At 42.8% G+C, this 22,096-nt stretch overlaps 3 protein-coding genes across 3 annotated transcripts in view; all 3 read right to left on the reverse strand.

Moving 5' to 3' along the window:
• Positions 1-14,872, reverse strand: part of LOC135788203 (histone H2AX-like) — a 43,896-nt gene extending 29,024 nt beyond the window's left edge. The window contains exon 1 of the mRNA XM_073813363.1: positions 14,487-14,872. Coding sequence (XP_073669464.1) covers positions 14,487-14,869 — 383 coding nt within the window. The 5' untranslated portion in view covers positions 14,870-14,872. The remainder of the gene's footprint in view (positions 1-14,486) is intronic.
• Positions 13,319-13,830, reverse strand: LOC135781034 (histone H3). The gene has a single exon (XM_065291348.2). The coding sequence runs from the start codon at positions 13,737-13,739 to the stop codon at positions 13,329-13,331; it is 411 nt and encodes a 136-aa protein (XP_065147420.1). The 5' UTR covers positions 13,740-13,830; the 3' UTR covers positions 13,319-13,328.
• A 595-nt stretch (positions 14,873-15,467) lies between the features above and the next one.
• On the reverse strand, positions 15,468-16,143 carry LOC135781743 (histone H1-like). Its single transcript, XM_065292318.2, has one exon. It carries the CDS (start codon positions 16,135-16,137, stop codon positions 15,517-15,519), a length of 621 nt encoding a protein of 206 aa, XP_065148390.1. The 5' UTR covers positions 16,138-16,143; the 3' UTR covers positions 15,468-15,516.
• Positions 16,144-22,096: the final 5,953 nt, after the last annotated feature.

The following is a 22,096-nucleotide window of genomic DNA, read 5'->3' on the forward strand; positions in this document are numbered from 1 at the left end:
CTCTAAGTGACATAGTCATGCAACCAACGAGGAGGAAGTATAGTATGAATAAATCATGGCTGACTGCAAATGTTTACTTCAAAAGAAAAGGTGCAGAAAATCTTTGCATTTAAGAGGCTGTTTACACTTGGCAAAACATGCGTTTTCGTCGATCGGATCACAAGTGGACAACGTTAATGCCAGGTGTAAACGGTGTTCAAAACGTTTTGAACGCGTCCACTTTCGACCACTTTCAACCACATTCAGAGGTAGTCGAAACCACTTTCGATCGGATCGCTTTGGAGCTGCGGAACGCAATGTGGTTGAATGTGTTCGAACAGCCACACGCGACCGCCTTCTCTCTGCCCATTATCTAATCTGAGGTATTAAACGTCAAATTTTACGTCTTTTTTTTACTTCTGGCGTGAACATACGGTGAACAGCGCTATTTTTAGCCTTTCATTGATAAAACTACTGCGGGTGTTCTCCGTAGTTTCGTTTTGAAAGCATGAAAGTTGCGCGATCCTATTCATTAATTGCGCTGAAAATTCAGAGAAAGCTCTTACATACACACGTACAAAACACTGTGCAGCCATGTTTAATTGCTAAACAAGCAGTGGACTCCGACATAATATTAGTTTGCGTCCATATAAACTCATAATTACTCCCGCTCGCGTTTGAATGACAGCAGAGAGACTCGCCCACCGTCTCACAGACCACCCCCTCACAGTATTCAGGACAAAAGTGGTCGAAAGTTGACAAAAGAGACGGATTTAAATACCAGGTGTAAACGTAATGTGTCTCTCTCGTCCACTTGTGATCCGATCGATGAAAACACATCTTAATACCAAGTGTAAACAGCCCCTTAATTTACACACAAATAAAAGTTGTATATCTCTGTTTTTCCATTCATGATTTAGAAAATAGACTTATTTTCATCAAATGTGGATGTGACATAATATTTATTTTTACAGATAAACCTCTTCAGTAAGAACCATCAAACCAAGTTTGTAAGTGGTTAATGCTGCCCGTCTCACAGACTGCACAATTTTCTCCAGATGAATCCTTCATCAGGTTCACAATATCTGACCCAGGCATCTCATAATGTAATAATGCGATTATGTTGAAAACATTAAACCACTGACTGTAGAAATATGAGCTTTTTAATTTGTCAAATTGTTATTATAAATGATAAACATATTACAGTGTCTTTTATACTAATGTAAATGCAAAACCACACTTGACCTTGGTATAAAACACAACGTCTTTTATTTAATAAGATTTAAATGCATAATACAGAGAGACGTGTGAAGATCCTCAATATAAGATAGAAACTGTCAGTCATCATTAAAGTGCAATGAATTTTTTTTCACAAATGAACTTTTTCTTGTATTTGCAAGATGCATCAAACCAAGATTTCAAAAATTCACGGTTAAATCCCAGACAGACACAGTCCTCTCCAGATGGATTATCTCCAGTCCAGTTATCCGGCTGGTTACTGAACCAGAACCTTTAGAAGAACAAACAAGCACTTTGCGAAACATAACATTTTCATTCACAATAATATTTAAGAGAAAACCAAAACTGGTGTAATGATATCAAAAATGTGTACAATTTTAGTTTTTAAAAGTTTTTAGTATGTTAAAAGCATGATAAATCTGTGATGCAACACACTTGTAAAAAGCTCTTTGGACGGCCATTGGTCTTTGAAAGCCCTATGTAGTCCATTTACCATATATATTTGTAGTGTCAAAATGAATGCATTTAAGGTGCAATTTGTAAGATGTTTGCAGTAAAATATCCAAAAACCACTAGGCCAGTGTTATATATTTTGTCCAACTGATATCTATATCAATATCTCTAATGTTTTCAACTACTTGTAAATAGTGGGAAAATTGCCATTCTAAACAGTGACACGGGGCAATGCAGTCTCCTGTCAATGACGTTAATATCTACGTTAATGACATAAAAACCACATGACAACAGTGTCGTGGACAAATGCGGAAGTATGCGTTAGCGCCTGTCAGGCATTACTTTCAATCAAATCTGAGGAAAGACTTAAGTATAAGCACTCACACAGTAGCGAAGTGACCATCGGGAGAGTCGGGACATTTCCCGGTGGGCCGGTAGTGTTTTGAGGCTGCGAGGGCAGCCTACATTGCAAGTTATATAGCAACCCCGTCTGGCGGCCTGATGTGCGGCCGCTTCCCGGCGACCAATTGTGCAGCCTCTTTGCTCAACACAGTATATAAAAGTGCTCAGCCTGTTCAGCAGGTCCAACCATGTCTAGGATTTTAAAAATATATGGGGATCAGTGAACGGCCCCTCCCTAAATGGCATAGCCTGTCGGCCTTTGATGTAAAAAGCCGCCGAATGCTTGTTTATTGCAGTACATATGCGGTCGGATCCATCAAGCGGATAGACTATTTGATAGACCAGTAGTAAGTGTGGATTAAGGATGTTTAAAATTTCTAGCCTGGTGGTCAGGACATGAATGGATCAAATCAGCACATTTGCAAATGTTTATCTCCATATGGCTATATTATAATAAAAAAATAGAAGGGTAACTTTGCAGTATCGCATTATATATTTCCTTCTATGTGATTTTCATATTAAAGACGAGAGTAATCAACTGCGTGACAATAAATATCCTCACAACATTATTATTTCTCAAAACTTTGACAACAATTATTTTCAAAGGAACTGCATTCTTACAGTTATTAAAAGATGCACTCATTATTCCGCATATGACGACAACGAACATCTCATATGGCAATAAATATCCTATAACTTAACATAACAGCATAATTAACTCTTTCCCTGCCATTGACGAGATATCTCGTCAATTAAGAGAAAACACTTCCCCGCCAATGACGAGATTTTCCGTCTTTCCGCAATACCGCTATTATCCACCGGGTGGCGCCCTTCCGCAACTTTTTAAACCCGGAAGTATTTCCCTATGGCAAGCGGCAGCATGTCCGTGTCTGTTTTAAAGATCGCTCTGAATGGGATCTCTATGAAAATGCCGTCACAAAAATGGAATTTTCTCTGCTTTTTGCTCAAAATGTGGTGTTTTTGCAGAGACCTACCCATATTCAAAAGCTGATTGCAAAAGAACCACTGAAGGTAGGATGAAACGTTTTTTTTTTTTTGTTTGAAAGCAGAGGGTCTGTTCTTTCCTTTGGTATATTGTATGTTTATATATTTAAAGAAGAACATTTTCTGGAAGGCATTAAACTTTGGTGAAAATCATGAAAAACGCTGGCGCTGGCTGGCAACTTTTTTAAAAAACGCGGTGAAAGAGTTAAATGAATATTTAAATATTTAAAGCTCAGGTAGAGGCAAATGAAGTGGTTTTTGAATTGAGAAACATTTTACAGAAAAATACAGAAAATATTTTTCTTTTTTTGTTTTCTTTTTTTTAAGGGACATAGGGCTTTTAAAAAGAATCTAGTTTGTAGGTAAAGTGCAATACCTGTTCCATACTCCAGTCCAGCGGTGGCGGTAATACACCTAGTAGAGTCAACCGACAATAAAAAAATAAAAGAAGAAAAAAGAAGCGCCTGTCGGCATAGATATGTATAAAGGCTAGATGTCTCGTCCGCGCTGATGGCCAATTGAGTGGAACGTCCGCATTTTGGCGGCCATCTTACGGCAGGGCGCTCGCTCACTCGTAGCATTGAGTTTTAATGATGCAGGTACTTTTAAATGACCATAACTTGCTTTATTTTTTACCGATTTTCAAACGGATTGGTTTGTTATAAACGTCAAAGATGTACCTATGACACTGAGTACGTATACTAAAAATAAATAAAAAATTCATGAAACATGTTAAAGCATCCAGAATTATAGCCACGTTAATAACGTTTGTAAAAAACCGTCAAGAATTCAGCAAGTTACGAGCATTTTAGTTGGCGTATGTCACTCACCTTCCGTCCACAGCAGCAGGGAGCAGCACTATGGCAGCAATGACCTAAGATGGCCGCCAAGTGACGACACAGCTGACTCCGCCTTGAGCCATCTAGCCTTTATACATATCTATGCCTGTCGGGCCATGGATATGTACACTAGATAGATGTCGCCTTGGCTACAGCAGGAATGCGTCAACTAGAGCCGCCATCTTGAAACAGGGGAACCCCGCATCAGTGTCATTGTAGGCAATGGTGTAACGGAAATAAAATCACCATAAATCGTCATGAATGCAATTTTCTTGGTTTTCTTTTGGTTCGTTTCAACAGTCAGACATGTATTTAGCATTGAGTACAGAAAAAAATAAAGTTTTGATATTTTGAAAATCTACTTTTTCTAACTAAAATGCATAGTGCTAGTAGCCCTAACATCCATACGCAGCACAAAAGTACGGCAATGTCCATGAATTCGAAGTACAGGCGGAGATAGCAGCTTTACCTAGCTACTTCCTATGACAAGACCCCCTGTTCTAAGATGGCGGCAGTTTTGACGCATACTTAGAACCCCAAGGCGACATCTAGTGTATATATCTATGCCAGGGGTTCTCTAAGTTTACATTCAAAGGTCCAAATCTGAATTCTCATCATTTCCATAGGTCCGGAAAAACTGGTTATTACAAAATTGTGAAGCATGGTAATAATTTTATGTAAATCACTTGTTCATATAACAAATCAACACAAATCCCTACTGAAAAATCCAGCTAAGACCAGCATAAGCTGGTAGCTGGTTTTAGCTGGTTTCAGGTTCCAGTAGCTGGTTTAAGCTGGTCCTCCCTGCCTGGCAAAGCTGGTTAAGCTGGTGGATCAGCTGGTCTTCCAGCCTGATCAGCTAAGTCCAACTAGACCAGCTTAAAAAGTGACCAAAACACAGCTAGACCAGCTTGCTACACCAGCAAAACCTGCTAAAACTAAGCTGGAAGACAAGCTAAAACCAGCTCACCAGCTTATGCTGGTCTTAGCTGGATTTTTCAGTAGGGATAGTTTGGGAAAAAGTATTTTCTATTAAAGTACATTCATAACAAGTGTGCTTTGCATTTAAAGTAAAAAAAAATAAATAAACATGAAACACGAGAAGTATGCCAAAAGTAACCAGGTGCAAAATACAGAGCAACATATTTAGAGAAATGTCACAGTTTGTTTTCCATCAGATGCATAAACCATGACAAAATAGGTGTGGTCTGTAGACCCTCAATGAATTACGTTGAAATGCCACTACATCCAAAAGCCAGAGGGCGCTCTCGTGCAGAAACTCAATTTTCGCTGCAGACGAAGAACAATACACACACAGCTCCAGGAAATTTCTTAAGGATATATTTATGTTGCTGTTCTTCAAACCTTTTCAGGTATTTTCATAATAATAAAGAATAATGATTATGTTTGATGAGTGTTGCTTTTTCAAATGCATGTTTTAAACGACTCAAACAAACAGTGATTTCAGATTGATTAGGACTTACTTATTAAAAGACGTAGTACATGAAGTAGCTGTGCATAATATCTGGGTGTGATGGCTACAGCGCGTCACACAGGAAATTTTTAAATAACTCGTTTTATTTTCGGACCAGGAATACTCTAAAATCAAAAAAAGATAAAAAACTAAACGAATGGTTTACAAGTTATATATGAATTTTGCAAATGCACACATTTAATCAATCACATAGAAATTAATGCACTTGCAATATGAAGTGTACGCGGGTCCAGATCAAGTTCCCTTCTGGTCCGGATCCGGACCGGAGTCTGGACTTTGAGAACCCCTGATCTATGCTGTCGGGCTACGCGCTTGTTTATGGACTACGAATACTCTTTACCATCTGCTGCTGGTTGTGCAAACCAAACGACCCAAGAAGAGTTTGGGACAAGATGAGAGAAAGAATGAGGATTAATATCGGTGTTGCATTATCTGGATGGAGAGAGCTTTGCGACAACATTTAACTAGACATAGATGCTGATCTTGCTTGCGTTTTACGCAACGGGTGAGTTGTTTTGATTCGTAACCCTTCAAAAATCTTATTCTATTATATTGATCACAAGATTAGTGTGTAGACTGCCCACTAAACACAGGACGTCGGATAGACGTGCAGATCATGTCTATATTGGGTCCGTCGGTCCATGACCAATTCTGGACATCTATTCGACGTCCAAACTAGGTCCACTATTTGGACGTCCCACTATGACCTTATTTGGACGTCATATTGACGGGCAACATTTGATGTTTAAACTGGGTAATTTTTGGACGTCATTTGGACTTCTATGACAGGCCAATGTCTATATTACATGATTAGGCCTACAAAAATGTGTTTATTAACAAATATCAGCAATATTGTACCAACATGATTAATACATATAAATAGTCTATATATATGACCATACTAACAATTGAACATGAAAATATTCTCATATATGTGACCATGTGGCCGAGTGGTTAGAGAGACTTATTTGAAACCCGGAGATCGTGAGTTCAAATCCCACAGCCGGCAGGAAATGTCTGAAGAGTTGCGGTGGATGGGTGAAGTGCAGAGGCAATCATGTCTTTTCGCTTTTTTCATGTCTCTTTTCCTTACACGGCGGTCCTACGGTTGTCAACATTTTTAGACGTGCAGAACACGTCGAAAAAAAGACGTCGCCTGGCATTACAAAACAACCCCTTTTATTGACCGGATTCGGACGTCCCAAAAATACATGAAAAAGACGTAATTCCGACGTCACTTTGCGCAGTGGGTGTAATCAGTGCGTCTTCCCGCGGACGATATAATGCACATCAAGAGGCATTGTACTGTTAACCAGGGTGCGATTTGTGAAAAAAACGGAGGGGGGGATGTTTTCATAGGCGCCGATTTCAGTGACAGTTTCGTCATGAGTCATTTTGTACCCACCACTTTTAACTTCCGTCCATAATAATTTGACTTTTGGTTCGAATGTTTTCAGTGGTTATGAGGAGCAATACGGGAGAGAAATTTGGTAATCATTGTCCGACCTAACAAAAATCCCATCTAGTGGCGAATTCTACGTATTCCACCTTTAATAATGGGTTAGCGTAAATTTATTTTAACGCCACTAATTTTATTTACTTCAATTAATGCAATGCAAAGTAAATGTGACCTGTGTCGTCTAAATGAGTTAGAGGTTTTCATAGAAATAAGAACATTAAGCTGTCGTCTAGCAATCCTATGCTCTAAATGGTCATTGGACATCTAAAATGATCTTTATTTGTACGTTTTTTTTTTTTTTTTGAGAGCTCTACCGTCAAAAATGCTTAATACATTAATACACCTAATGCAAAGATCCATCTCCATTAAAATGCGTAAATATTATAACAAATAAATAATTTTTGAAAATTTGCTCAGCAGCAAACTGATGTTGTATATGAAAATTCAGATACAAAACTATGGCTGTTCTGTTGAAAATGTAAATAGGCTCGTTTGAACATAGCCTACATTTGCATGAAGCATCTATATTTGTGCACTCCCATGTTGACAAGAGTATTAAAAACCTGAAAAGTGTTGAATTAAGGTAAATTTAGAACAGATACCTTTATTTAACCTGGAAATAGAACGTCTCGGTTACTATCGTAACCTCGGTTCCCTGAGAAACGGGAACGAGACATTGCGTCAGTAGCTGACGCTATGGGGAGAGGTCCTCCTCTCTTCCGATTCTGAAGCTTTTTTATAGAACAACGCCAGTGTACTGGCTAATGCCTGTCATGACGACGTATAGAGGCGTGGCTTTCGCCGCTATATAACGACCGTCTCTAAGGCATATCGACAGATCATTTCGACTGAACAACAGAAGAGCTGATCTGAGCAGTGACACGGCAGCTTACGCAATGTCTCGTTCCCGTTTCTCAGGGAACCGAGGTTACGATAGTAACCGAGACGTTCCCTTTCGAGAACGGTCTCTCGACATTGCGTCAGTAGCTGACGCTATGGGAGACTGTATAGAACCGCGCCGTGAGAACAGCAAAGAGCAGCCCCAGTGGAGTTTACTCAAACCCATGCACCACAGCGCTTAGCAGTAGCACATAACACAGTCCTAGCCCAGTCGGCGTAAGCCCAGTCAGCGTGAAAAAGACTGGATGCCTCTAGGGACCCAATCAGAAACTCGCCCTGACCCAGGGCAGAGTACATACAGACACAGCCAGCATAAAGATCTTATCGCTGCACTACCCAGGGCAGCAGATAAGCACAATGCAACAAAAGACCAAACGGTCAGGCTTAGCACAACGCAAGCTATAGCAAGCATACCTGCATTCGGCATCTGCTGGCGTAGCATAAGATGCACATCAGGATAGCTAGTGCGAAAGAAACGAAGATGAAGTGAATACAGCTCCATACCTCGACCTCAGCAGTAACACAGTAGTACTGGCAACATGCGGTACACACTGTGAATACACATTAACCACGCGACTGCTGACACACACCACAACCTGAGACCGGAGGCGACGTGTCGCCCTCCCTCAGCACCCAATCAAGCAGCTGACTGCAAGATGGGGCGAGAGTAACTCACCGAGAGAGCTCGGAAAGCCCCAGCAAATGCATCCACATCCAAAGCAATATCCTCTATTTACAAAGAGTCTGCTCCAAACACTGCAGCTGTGGCACAAAGAGCTGCTCAGACTGCCGTGTCGGGGTCGAGCACTAACATATAAAGCCTAGCCGGGCATAGCTCATTAGAGCCATAATAGAAGGCAGATTTTAACCGGCTGCGCTCTAACAGCGCTGCGGTTGGATTGAGGCACCTAATCCCTAACTGGTAAACATAAGGGGAGCGAGGTGACCGCTTCACTCACTTAATTCTAATACCCGATGGTGCCCAGCCACTGCGTGCCCAGAGGCATTGGGCAAAACGCCACAGGAGCAGTGGCAAAACCCTCGAGGTAGATAGCCTGTATCACGGCCAACTACCCGCTGTTGTAAAGGTAGAACACTCGACACGGAACACCGTACCGGGTCATATGCATTCACTTCACACCCTTATGTGTACAGCATAAGAGGGGTGCTGAGTAGAAAGGGCTCGCGACTCTCGTATGCGTCTCAAAGCACAACACGACCGAGTCTAAACCATCACATAACACCCCCACAAACAGAGTGTACAGCGTGCTGGAGTGCCCTTACAGAACCGCAGCTGATTCGGTCAGCTCGGGGACCTGAATAACTGATCCTCTCACCAGTTCCGCGCTTACCGGCAGCAGAACCCAACTGGGGCACACAACTGCTGGCGCTTGGCCAAGCATAATGTGTTCCCTACGGGAGTGCAACTGGAAGAAGCACAAAGAGGTATTCTCTCCTTGTTGTGCACAGATCCAGTAAGCCCGAACCAAACTCAAATCAGCTTACACCCTCAGCCACATCCGTGCCGCATCTGTGGCGGGCGGGACATGAGATACCAAATGGGGAGCAGATAGGCGAGCGGCTCCCAACACCTGACCACTTAACAGTGTCAAAGGGGGGTCAGGGCAACATGAGGCATACTAGGGGCGTCCGTCGCCAGCACAATAGTGCCCCGGGTGGAACAGCTCAGAGCAAACACACAACTAGTGCGCGCTCCTGAGAGAGACGGGTTCGCATCGAGCCCGAGTCCGAACCACAACCAAGCACACAACATATAGCTGGCGTGCAGACTGTCCTCCTATGCCCACACACACAGAGAAAACCACTCAAGAAAAAGAGTGCTCCTGCAGCCGGTCGGCAATATCTAGGAGTATGAAGCACAGCTGCCCACTCTTAAATGAGAAAGCGCCGCAGCCAGTGAACATGTGCGTCCAAACAATACCATCATGAAGCACCACCATAAGTGCACTAAACCGTGCACTTAGGGCTTCGATCCCAACGGAACCATCGCCCTAGGCCGAGATAGTAGCAGCTATACAAGCCGCTCTAACCCACTCGTCAGGCACGTACTCCGATGCACAGTCACAATTGCTGGACCAGGTACCGGCGCACTGCACCGAAATTGTGACGTGACCACGCCAACTTGGGTGGTCTGACGTCAAATTAACATAGAATCCCGAAAAAAGTAAAAGGATTCAGCCAAACCCATACGGCTAGGAAAAAAGGGGGTAAACACTGCCGAATGATCGGAGTGTTGGGCCCCATAAGAACATGTCTAGCAATGGCTCGCCGCACGCATGCGGGTACCCATTACATGCTGTCCGCTATATAAGAACCCACCGCTAAACACACGCATGTGGGGTGGGTCAGGGATGCTACGAACCCATGGCAGACTGAGCGAGGCATGTATGTGCCTGTAGCTACGGCTGAACCACAGAGGTTTATATGTCGGGCACGACCAGTCAAACCTGCCACCGCACACCACTTGGGAAGGCTGGATGCAGGATACAAACGTGGAAAGATTAGATTCCACGCATATAGGAACACTTAGCAACAGCTTGCCGCGCACACGCAGGGTGCCAGTTGCACACTGTGTTTGGGAAACTATGCTGCTGTGTAACGCAGGAGTGTGGGCAGAACGTCACCGTAGTGCAGGGACGTTATGAACTCCTGAACTGTACTGCACAGTGCGCAACGCGGACGTGCATGAACAATGTAGCGGAGCGATCCGCTATTGGGCACAGGATATGTGCTGTAGATACACAGAACTGTAGAAAGAGCCAGGGTCTGCAGCCGCTCGCTGTTGGACACAGCTGGATACAGAACTCAGCGGAAAGAGAGACATATTCTCATACACTGAAACACAAAGTAATGGCCAGTTACATACTGTGGAAAACCAAGTGGGTCTGCAGCAGCTCGGCGCTTGGACTGAGCTGTGCGCAAAACCCGAGCAGAAAGGAGTGACATCTCCTTATGCACTGAATACGTAGTAACGGCTCGCCGCGCGTCCGCCGGGTGCCAGTTACATACTGCGTGCTGTGAACTTGGATTACTTAACTGAAACGCACAGAGCGTAGCACCGCTGTGTATTAACAGAGAAGTGAGCGAACACTGTTGCACACAGGCTTACGTGTATTGACACACATAGCCCGTGCATAAATGAGTGTAATCTTCTTATGCACTGAAACACATTTAAAGGGCTCGCCGCGCGTGCGCCGGGAGCCCGTTTCATATTGTGTGCTGTGAACTTGAATTACTTAACTGAAATGCACAGAGCGTAGCACCGCTGTGTATTAACAGAGAAGTGAGTGAACACTGTTGCGCACAGGCTTACGTGTATTGATATACAGAGCCCATGCATAAATGAGTGTAATCTCCTTATGCACTGAAACACATATAAACGGCTCGCCGCGCATGCGCCGGGAGCCCGTTACATATTGTGTGCTGTGAACTAGCCGTGAGGAATGCAGGGCAGAACGTCACCGGCTGTACAGTGACGCTGTGAACTCCCAAATTGTACTGCACAGTGCACAACGTGGGCGTGCATGACAAAGTAGCGGAGTAATCTTCCGTAGGGCGTATGCATACGTGTTTAGGTACACAGTGTAAAACCATAACCACAAATAATCATGGCTATGACACCATTGTTTCAAACACCCATGGGTAGTATAGTAATTATGGCTTGGTGATATTAATCAATACACCATAAGACCATGAATACACTTTACTACAATTTCATAGGGGTAGGGTCTGCAGCCGTACGCTGCTTGACGGGACAGACCCAGCACTCGGAAAAAGGAGAGACATCTCCTTTAACACAGAAACACTTGCAACAGTTGGCACGCACACGCAGGGTGCCAGTTACGCATGTTTTTGCGGGGTGACCGCTGTATATCACAGGCGCGTGAGGTAAAATATCGCCGAATTACGGGGACATTGTGTACTTCACCTACTTCATGCATTCTGCACCGACGTGCAATACATGGCAGCAACCCGCTGCTGCACAGCTGGGGCATAACGCTTTAAAAATATGCATCCGTATCAGCTCGTACTAACTAGACACAGAGCGAGGAGAGAGAATATCTCTCTCCTCGATGCAAGACTACATAACAGTTACCCCCTTCGTTATGTAGCCCGTGTGACGGGCATATTTGCGAGTAGGGTTTAATGTTATGTATTAAACATCGGAAAGGATCGCTACGCTGGGCGAGGGATCCCACTCGATATAATTTGCCTTTTTTCTCTCCGTAGCGCGTGTGTAACGGGCACAACGAGAGCGAGGCCGGGCGCTATGCGCTGTGTTTGTCCGCAGGGGGTTATAAATCGTATATATTACACATATTTGTTCCCCACGTACACATAGTGAACTGAATAAATGCTGCTTGAATCTACAACGGTCCGCTGTGTTTTTTAGCGGCCATCAGACGCAACACATCAGAGCCCAACAGCCAACACGAACGGCCAAAGCACGCTGTGTTAACATAATACCGAGAAACCCCGGGATTTAGTTTATTGTGAATGTATTGTGCACACTGTGGCATATTCCGCACTGCATATGTGGGGAAGGGATGCTTATGCACGTCGCCGCCCCGCTTCCATAGCCTCGGCTCGGGGAAAGCTTATAGGGCGGGGTGTCTCGCACTGCTCGGTCTGCCCTTCACTGTCTGCAGCTCGTGTGTGACGAGCACATTCAAGAGCGGACTGAGAGCTGTGTGCTGAGACGGGTCGTCGTCGCACCAGAGGTTTGGGGGCACTTGGTGTTCTCTCCAGGTTGGCTGCGACCCACCAGCGGCACGCTGGCGGCGGTGGTCCGCGGCCGAGAACACAGTCACGTGCGAAAACCTCCGGCGATTCTCTTCGCTTACCTGTTTTCTCGAGGAGCGAAGCAATATTTCCGCGTAAATGTCAGCCGGAACGCGTATAAGGGACGCGCCTACGTCCGTTACGGGTGCGATATTCAACGGCGACGCTTCAGTATCACGAAGTGAAGAGAAATGATCTGTCGATATGCCTTAGAGACGGTCGATATATAGCGGCGAAAGCCACGCCTCTATACGTCGTCATGACAGGCATTAGCCAGTACACTGGCGTTGTTCTATAAAAAAAGCTTCAGAATCGGAAGAGAGGAGGACCTCTCCCATAGCGTCAGCTACTGACGCAATGTCGAGAGACCGTTCTCGAAAGGGAACTATAAATGCTTGACCATTACCTTATGAGCTCGGGAATAATTAAACGGGTCTTATTTTCCGGCTGTACTCACATGTCATAACGTTTTAGTTGGTGGTTAAATAGTCAGTGGATTGTTGTTTATATGACCACTAAAAAGTTACTACAGATAAAGTCAGGGGAAAAAAACTCCAAACTTATTAATTTTAATCTTGAATTTAAAACCAATCCTTCTTTTCATTACTTTTAATGATAGTTGTAAAGTTAATGTTTTTTTTTTTTCTTAAAACTATTCAGGAGTTAAAGTTTAGATTAGAAATTCTCTCGTTCAGGGGAATTGTGGTGGCTCTTAAAAGAGCCTTTGTTTTGATGTGGGTGAAGTTTTCACAGTTTAGGCGCGTTCTCCACGAATGCGGCGGGCCAGCTGGATGTCTTTGGGCATGATGGTGACCCTCTTGGCGTGGATGGCGCACAGGTTGGTGTCCTCAAACAGACCGACCAAATAAGCTTCGCTGGACTCCTGCAGGGCCATGACGGCAGAGCTCTGGAAGCGCAGATCAGTCTTGAAGTCCTGGGCGATTTCTCTCACCAGACGCTGGAAAGGCAGCTTACGGATCAGCAGCTCAGTAGACTTCTGATAGCGGCGGATTTCTCTCAGCGCTACGGTACCGGGCCTGTAACGATGAGGCTTCTTCACACCGCCGGTAGCTGGGGCGCTCTTACGGGCAGCTTTGGTGGCGAGTTGCTTCCTGGGCGCTTTGCCTCCGGTGGATTTACGAGCGGTCTGCTTTGTTCTTGCCATGACTGAAGTCAAAACTCTTCCTCGTAGAAAAGTGAATACAGAATTACGCTCAGCAGGCTGCTTTTAAAGACAAGAAGACCACGAGCTCAGAGGGCGGAGACAGTAAACTGACATGTGATTGGCCAATGTGTGACGTCTACTGGCCATTGGCTCTTTTCAAACGAGCAGAAGCGGTTTGTTCCCGCTCGACATCCTTTGTTTAGTTTAATGCCACATTTAAGCAGCTATATTTAAATGTCATATGAAATTAATAATTTAAAATGTTCTGATAAAAAATACTTTACATAAAAACGTAAAAAGCAAAATACATCACCAGTATGAAAGCGACACAAATAATATAATCGCAATGTGATCTCAGACGTCCCTTAACACCATGTAAGTGTGCATTAGAGTCTATATATTATGTTAGGAACCTTTATATACAAAGAAACATTTATAAGACATCTAAACTGTTAAATGAATAGCAAGTGATATTTATAAAGACACTCTGTTCGGACTTAAATAGTTGGTTGCACTTTGGATGAACAAACCTGAAAAAAAAAACATTTTAATTCGATTTTATTACAGAAATCCGATTTCATAGCAGCTTTACAAAAAATATAATAAACACCACCAATATAAAGGGCACAATAGAAAAGAAAACTGATAGCATCCATGTAGCATGAAAAACGGGTTTCACTCTTTTATAGTTAAAGTGGGTGGCTCTTAAAAGAGCCTTTGTGTCATTCTTGGTCAAACTAGGTTTACTTTGCCTTAGCGGGCTTCTCGGTCTTTTTTGGCAGCAACACAGCCTGAATGTTGGGCAACACACCGCCCTGAGCGATGGTCACGCCACCCAAGAGTTTGTTCAGCTCCTCGTCGTTACGCACTGCCAGCTGTAAATGGCGGGGAATGATGCGAGTCTTCTTGTTGTCACGAGCGGCGTTCCCAGCCAACTCTAAGATCTCAGCAGTAAGATACTCGAGCACAGCGGCGAGATAAACTGGAGCTCCAGCACCTACGCGCTCTCCATAGTTACCCTTGCGAAGAAGTCTGTGTACACGGCCGACGGGAAACTGAAGACCGGCTCTGGATGAACGAGTCTTAGCCTTTGCTCTGGTCTTACCACCGGTTTTGCCTCTGCCGCTCATTTTCGTTTCACTTTTGTAAAAACAAAAAGTTGTGACTCGAGGTTGTTGTTTCCAGTATTTAAGAGCTGCTTTATTTGCCTATTGGTTGAAGTCTGTGAAAACTTCAAACCAATCACTGAACTTCCCTCCAAATACCAAATCCCGCCCCCTTCTATCTTTCTGCCTGCCTTTATATGTGTATATCTGTATGTGTTGCTTGAGGAGAAATAAACTACAAAAAAAATTTACTAATACGTTTGTTTTTGTTGTTATCACATTTAATAGCAAAGGTGGAAAGTAGTGAAGTATTTTTACTTTACTCGGGAACAAAATACAAGTATCTGTACTGCAGTGTAATTATGCTTCAATAACTTTTACTTACATCTTTATACTCTACTGCATTTCATAAAAACAAAGCGTTTTTAACTTTAATACTAAAGTTTTCTTATGGCAGAGACGCTGCAAAATCTTCGTGGCACTAAAGTAAAACTTTTAGAGACTTCTTAGTAGAAGTACTATTTTATGAAGTATTGATTGTTTTAATAAATCAGATAAATTCTGGAGTTTAACTGCAAAAAAATTACACACATTGAAACATTGCTCTTTAAAGGGCTGGTGGGTGGCTCTTAAAAGAGCCTTTTTAGTGGAAATACATTTTCAGTGAAAATCTATTTCTTTTTGGGCGCTGCCTTTTTAGGCTTAGCTGCTTTGGGCTTTGCCGTCTTGGGTTTGGCAGCTTTCGCTTTCTTGGGGCTCTTCGCTGCTTTCTTAGGAGCCGCTGGCTTCTTTGCTTTCTTGGGGCTCTTTGTTGCCTTTTTAGCGGCGGTGGCGGCTGGTTTCTTCGCTGCTTTCTTGGGTGATTTCTTAGCGGCGGTCTTCTTTGTCGCTGCAGTCTTGGGCTTCTTGGCAGCGGCGGGTTTCTTAGCTGCAGGCTTCTTTGCTTTAGGAGCGGCTTTCTTCACTGGTTTTGCCTTGGTCTCTGTCTGCTTTTTGTTCAGCTTAAAAGAGCCGGAAGCGCCGGTACCTTTGGTCTGGACCAGGGTACCTTTAGTGACCAGGTTCTTGATGGCGATCTTGACGCGGGAGTTGTTCTTCTCCACGTCGTAGCCGCCGGCGACGAGCGCTTTCTTCAAGGCAGCGAGAGAGACGCCGTTCCTCTCCTTGGAAGCCGAAACAGCTTTGACGATGAGGTCACCCACGCTTGGTCCGGTTTTCTTGGCCTTTGCAGCGGATTTCTTCTTGGGCGCTTTGGCCGGCGCTGCGGCAACAGCTGGTGCGGTTTCTGCCATTTTCTCAGAAATAATCTGTATTATCAGAAAGTCAACACAAGATCAGTAATGCGAGCAGCAGAGCGCGCGGCAGTTTTATACAGCACATGAGAACCGTATAGACTCAACCGGGACAGCTGCGTGTTTGTGCGCCTACACGAGTCGGCTACGCGTGTGTTTTCTCCTCTAACTTTTACAACAAAAACTGACATGTAAAATACATGGGCGCGATGAAAACAGCGTAAACACAGAGCAGAGGTCCAGCGCTATATCTTAAAACTAAAATACGCCACGATTAAAAAAACATTTTGCCAATTTCAGATCAATTCCAAGACCAACTTCAGCCACCGGATAAGCCACGTTCGTTTCTCATGTGATTTTTATATTTTACATTTAATTAAAGGTTAAACGCGTCTTCAGTATTTGTAGCAGACACTTGGAAAATTATTTTCATTACATGAACATCATTAAAGGACTTGTGAATTGTTATATATAGTAGTTATTCTGGACACCTTGAAGCACACGCATCATCCAGAAGCTTCCTGTTCATTTGTGACTTCATCTCTGATTCTGAGCTAAAACTTTTTTTCTTGCTTTTGTGTGTGCATTTGTTATTTGATGCTGATTCATGTTTTTCAGAGCCGTATACCCTTATTGGAAAGTTATTTTATGATCTATTTATCTTACTGTGTGTCGTTTTTCTATCTTCCTCACAAACTGTTGAAACCTGTTGAGGATTTTTCATCCAGTATAAAGCATCAATCAAATCAGTGCTGACATACAGTATGTCTGAATTGTCTGTTACGGATTATGCAATGATACTCATAAAAATAAAATTTTATACTTTTATGAAAAAAACTTTAAAGACTTAAATACAAAATAAAGCCATAATAAAACTGTACACAAGTATTAATATCACAACCTCTCTCTCCTCAATCAGTAATTTTTATCAGTACTGTTACCAAGAGGTCAACTTTTTTACATATTATATCAAAACTTTAGCAATAATATATTTAATTAGTCTGAATAATACAATGTTATCTATTATCAAAGCTCACAAGTTGGCTGTTGATTTGTGTTATCAAAATACAAACCATGCCTTTTAACATTAATTAAAGTTTTAATAGATTTTTTAAATAATAAAATATTTACTGACAACATTTCCAAAAACATGACCAAAAAATAGGCATATTATAAAAACATAGCATAAAACGACAGAGAGTAGTACTTTTGGAATAAACCTAATACTGTAAGTTGTTAGTATTTAGTGGGAATATTTACAGCATATTTACTGGGAGTTTTTACTACATTGTTTGCAGTTTTTCAATCTTCCAGTCCATAGTTTTCATGTGTCGTCATGCACTTAGGGCACCTAAGTCCCCTGATAAGTAAAAGAGCGCGATCTGCCATTGACTTCAGGTTAGGAAGACAGTGATTTCTTTAGTTTAGCCTAAAAACTGAATAGTTGTTGTGCAATAAAATTAACTAAGTGACGAGGAGACAATCCCGGGCTGTGCTTCTACAGAATGCCATCAAATATGAAAACTCAGAAAGGAAAATTTGTGAATTTTGTCTCATAAACCTATGTGCCTCTGTCACCAGCGGGTGTGCATTATTTTCATAGATTTTCATAGATTCAAAGAAAAATTAATCAACACCTGTTGAAAATTTCTCAACCAATCAGAATAAAGCATTCAGAGAGATGTTGGTTTTGCCGGTTGCTGATGAATAACATCTGTGAATGATCACAACGTGCTTAAGCAGCCACTTTACAGAAAAATAAGTGAACATTGTCCCAGTGTCAAGTGAGCAAGCACTCATTTTTGCATTGCATTGTGGGAATTGTCATTTTGTTATTTAAACAGCCATTTAAATGGCCGACTCCCTGATCAGTTCCCTGACTACTGAAAATGGAGCTGATTGAAATGCAGTGTGCATCCCAATTTGAAGGTTGTATCCTTTGAAGGACGTGTACTTTGAAGACGAGACTCGGTCTTTGGTGGCTGCATCAACTGCTGGCCCCACCCACCGCTCCTGTCAGCATGACGCAGCAACAGAGACGTTTCAGACTTTTAAAACTAAATATGGAGCAAGATTTTTATTTTATTTTAGAGAATATGAGAAATTGCATTCACATATTTTATTGCCAAAGAAACAGATGCAACTGCAACACCAATAAATGTATTTACATGAAGATGTTTATAAGGAGAATCAACAAAGTTAACTGCTGTTCATTAGTGGAAATGGCTACTTAGTAAATGTAGGGATGTATAAATCTAATAAATATGATAAATATAATAAATATAATATAAGTCTAGTGGTAATGCAGCTCACAGTACAAATAATTCAGCACCAATACAAAAGTTGGACCTAATTCGAGCTGCGTCCAAATACCCACATTTGCGGTCTTGGGCTGTTTCTCAATATGCGTTCTTCAGCAATCTTACATCCTTGTGTTTTCGCTATACGTGATCATTAACCGTCAAAGTTCACTTCCAATTCTCAAGAACGCAAGTACAGAGGACGAATGAAAAAAAACAAGATTTGTTTTTGATATCAACGATGCATTGAGTGCAGACTTGCAGGTTGAAATTTGCTTTACGCCACTCAGAAGTCATTGCAGCAAAACAATGGTGGAGGTCAGGTGACCAACAGGAAAATCGCACATATCCGTAGCAAAACCCCAGCCAGACAATGGTGAAGCGTACTGATGTTTCAAAAAGCCTTTATTTTGTGTTCAGCCGTTAGCCTTTCCTTTAAAAACACAAATCTGCCTTTCTTTTGTTACACCTTTTCTTCATGAAACACCGTAAGAGCTACAGGGCAGATAAATAACATAAAATCAGCTCTTACGAACATAAACATTATCCAACATGAACAAACATATTACAAAAAGATATAAATTACATCAGTCAATATTAACAATGTTAAAAACTTATGTTAACAAACTTTGCATGACACAAGTGATGATAACACATTTAAACACTTCTTCACAGTCAAATAGATCAACACACGTATTAATACATATAAACATTAAACAAATCAAACACAGTACCTTGTTCCCGTTCCAGCTAGGTGCTTAAATTATCCATTCATGTATTTGAGAACCTTTATTTAGAACGATATTTATAATTTCAGAGCGTTTTTCAAACAGCATGCGCTCTTTCCTTTTCCGTGTGTGCGTCTCACTAATTGGGCCCACCTTTCTAGGTGCGAAATTAACGTTCCACTAGGGGGCGGGATAAGAGCACTCATTACATTAACAAAGGAGACTAAATAAAATGGAGCTTAGAAAAATCACCTTAGTTTCTCTTTCTTAAGAGTTAGTTACACTCCCACCAATCATGAGTGAATAATGGAACATACACAGAGAACATTAAGCACGAATGATTTCAACTGAAAATTGCTTTCCCAAAGCCTGTATAAGAACAAAGACAACTTATGCCAAAGTTGTAAACTTAACGGCAACTATGTAATATTATGCACTATAGAGGGAAGGAGCAGATTTAGTTAGACTCCAGCAACAGAACAAGCTTCTGGATGGGGCGCTCAACTTCTGACAACTTGTGAAGACGCTCTCCTTTCTTTCCAAGCTTACTGTCACCAAGCTGGAGTTTAACTCTCCGTACTAGTCCATCTTTGTCAGTAGTGGTTTCTGAAACTCTACCCAATCTCCACTCGTTCCTGTGCAAATCCTCTCCTTTCAGGATTACAATATCTCCAACCTGTAAATTCCTTCTTGGAGCATGCCAGCGTTGTCTAAGAGCAATGTTGGCCAGATATTCCTTCCGCCATCGACTCCAAAACTGTTCTGCAAGGTATTGAACATGTCTCCACCTTTTCTTGCCATAAATATCTTCTCTAACGAATTCACCAGGAGGAGGTAAGGCCTGGACCGATTTCATTGTCAGAAGATGATTAGGAGTGAGTGGTTCGAGGCTATGGGGGTCACTGAGATTGTCAACAGTCAAAGGACGACTGTTGACTATTGCCATAGCTTCATAGAAAAAGGCTCGCAGCAAAGCATCATTTAGTCTATCAGAGGAAAGGGCAAGAGTGGATCTTAGAACGCTTCTCACGGTCCTTATATGTCTTTCCCACACCCCTCCTGCATGGCTAGCATGGGGTGCGTTCATGATAAAGTCGCACTGCTTATCTGCAAGAAATACAGCAAGACGGTCTGCATCAACTTCCTTTAGAGCTTCTCTGAACTCATTCTTGGCTCCCACAAAATTGCTTCCTTGATCAGATTTGATCTGACGAACGGAACCACGTATGGCGATGAAACAACGAAGGCCATTGATGAAAGCATCTGTCGTCATGTCTTCAAGAATCTCAATATGAATGGCACGGGAGCTTAGGCAAGTAAAAAGAAGACCATACCTCTTGTTCTCTTTTCTTCCTTGCTTTGTAAGGAATGGCCCGAAGCAGTCCATGCCACAGAAAGTGAAAGGAGGGGATGGTTCCAAGCGTTCAGGAGGTAAATCGGCCATCTTTTGCTCCTCCATAGGTCTGCGTTGCCGTCTACAGGTGACACATTGACGAATGTAGGATGCAACAGCCCTGTTAATTCCTATAATCCAGTAGCCACTGCGCCTTATTTCATTAAGTGTCAGACCTTTACCTTGATGTTTCATCTTCTCATGGTTATAGGCAATAATCATCCTTGTGATGTGATGATCTTTTGGAATGATTGCAGGGTGCTTGATGAAATTGGGAAGAGAGGAGTTGCACAACCTTCCTCCCACCCTGAGAACACCGTCGTTGTGGAGAAAAGCGTCAAGAGCATGTAAAGGATTGTGCCGTGGTAGAGGGATTCCTTTGCTCAGCAGGTTCAACTCTTCTTGATACACATTTTTCTGCAGAATTTTGATTAAGCAATGTTCTGCCTCTTCTCGTTCTGTTACAGTGGTAAGATTGTTTGATCTGTTATTCCTTATGCGCCGGAGAATGCGTGCAACTGCTCGTGTAGCCAACGACCAGGATGAGAACTTGGACAAGCGATCAACGAGGCTTACGTGTTCTGAGGTTTTGGTAATGAGCGCTAGAACACTCCTGACCTCTGGATCTCCGACTGTTAACTCTGGCACTTCGTCTGTAGCCACCTTTATTTCCTTGTTCCATAAGAACTTAGGCCCAGTGAGCCAGGTAGATGACAAAAACTCACTGGCAGTCAAGCCCCGGGAAGCATGATCAGCAGGATTCTCATCTGTTGGAACATATCGCCACTGTTGTGGGGCTGAGCTTAGCTGAATCTTCTGTATCCGGTTAGCCACAAACGTGTGGAATCGTCGTGCTTCGTTTCTTATATATCCTAAGACCACTTTAGAGTCGGTCCAGAAGAACTCCTCTGCGTCAATACATCCCAATTCCTCCTTAAGCATGTTGCTTATCTTCACGGAAACAACTGCTGCTGTCAATTCTAGTCTTGGGATGGTTGTGATCTTGGTTGGAGAAACACGTGATTTTCCTACAACTAAAGCACAATGAATATCTCCCTCTTCATTTTGAAGTCGCAGGTATGAACACTGGCCGTAACCCTTCATGCTGGCATCAGAAAAGTGATGCAGCTCTGTCTTGGAGACCCTTCCAAATCCAGCAGGTGAGTAGGTACGGGATATGGTGAAATGATCTAATTGGGCAAGATCACTTCTCCATTGTTCCCATTTTGGTCTAAGCTCATCAGTGAGAAGATCGTCCCAGCCAGTACCTCGTCTGCACATCTCCTGAAGAATTATCTTTGCTTTGAGGACGACTGGCGCCACAAACCCAAGAGGATCGTACAGAGAAGCCACTGTAGATAAAATGCCGCGTCGTGTTGCAGGCTGTTCTTTGAGGCTGACGTTAAGCTTGAAACGGTCAGACTCCACATCCCATTGAATCCCGAGAGCTCTCTCAAGTGGCAATTCATCAAATGAGAGATCCATATCCTTTACGTTGTTGGCTCGTTCAGAGAGTGGTATACTCTCTAATACCTTTC

The sequence above is a fragment of the Paramisgurnus dabryanus genome, chromosome 23 (assembly GCF_030506205.2).
Source record: "Paramisgurnus dabryanus chromosome 23, PD_genome_1.1, whole genome shotgun sequence".
In the NCBI taxonomy this organism is placed as follows: Eukaryota; Metazoa; Chordata; class Actinopteri; order Cypriniformes; family Cobitidae; genus Paramisgurnus; species Paramisgurnus dabryanus.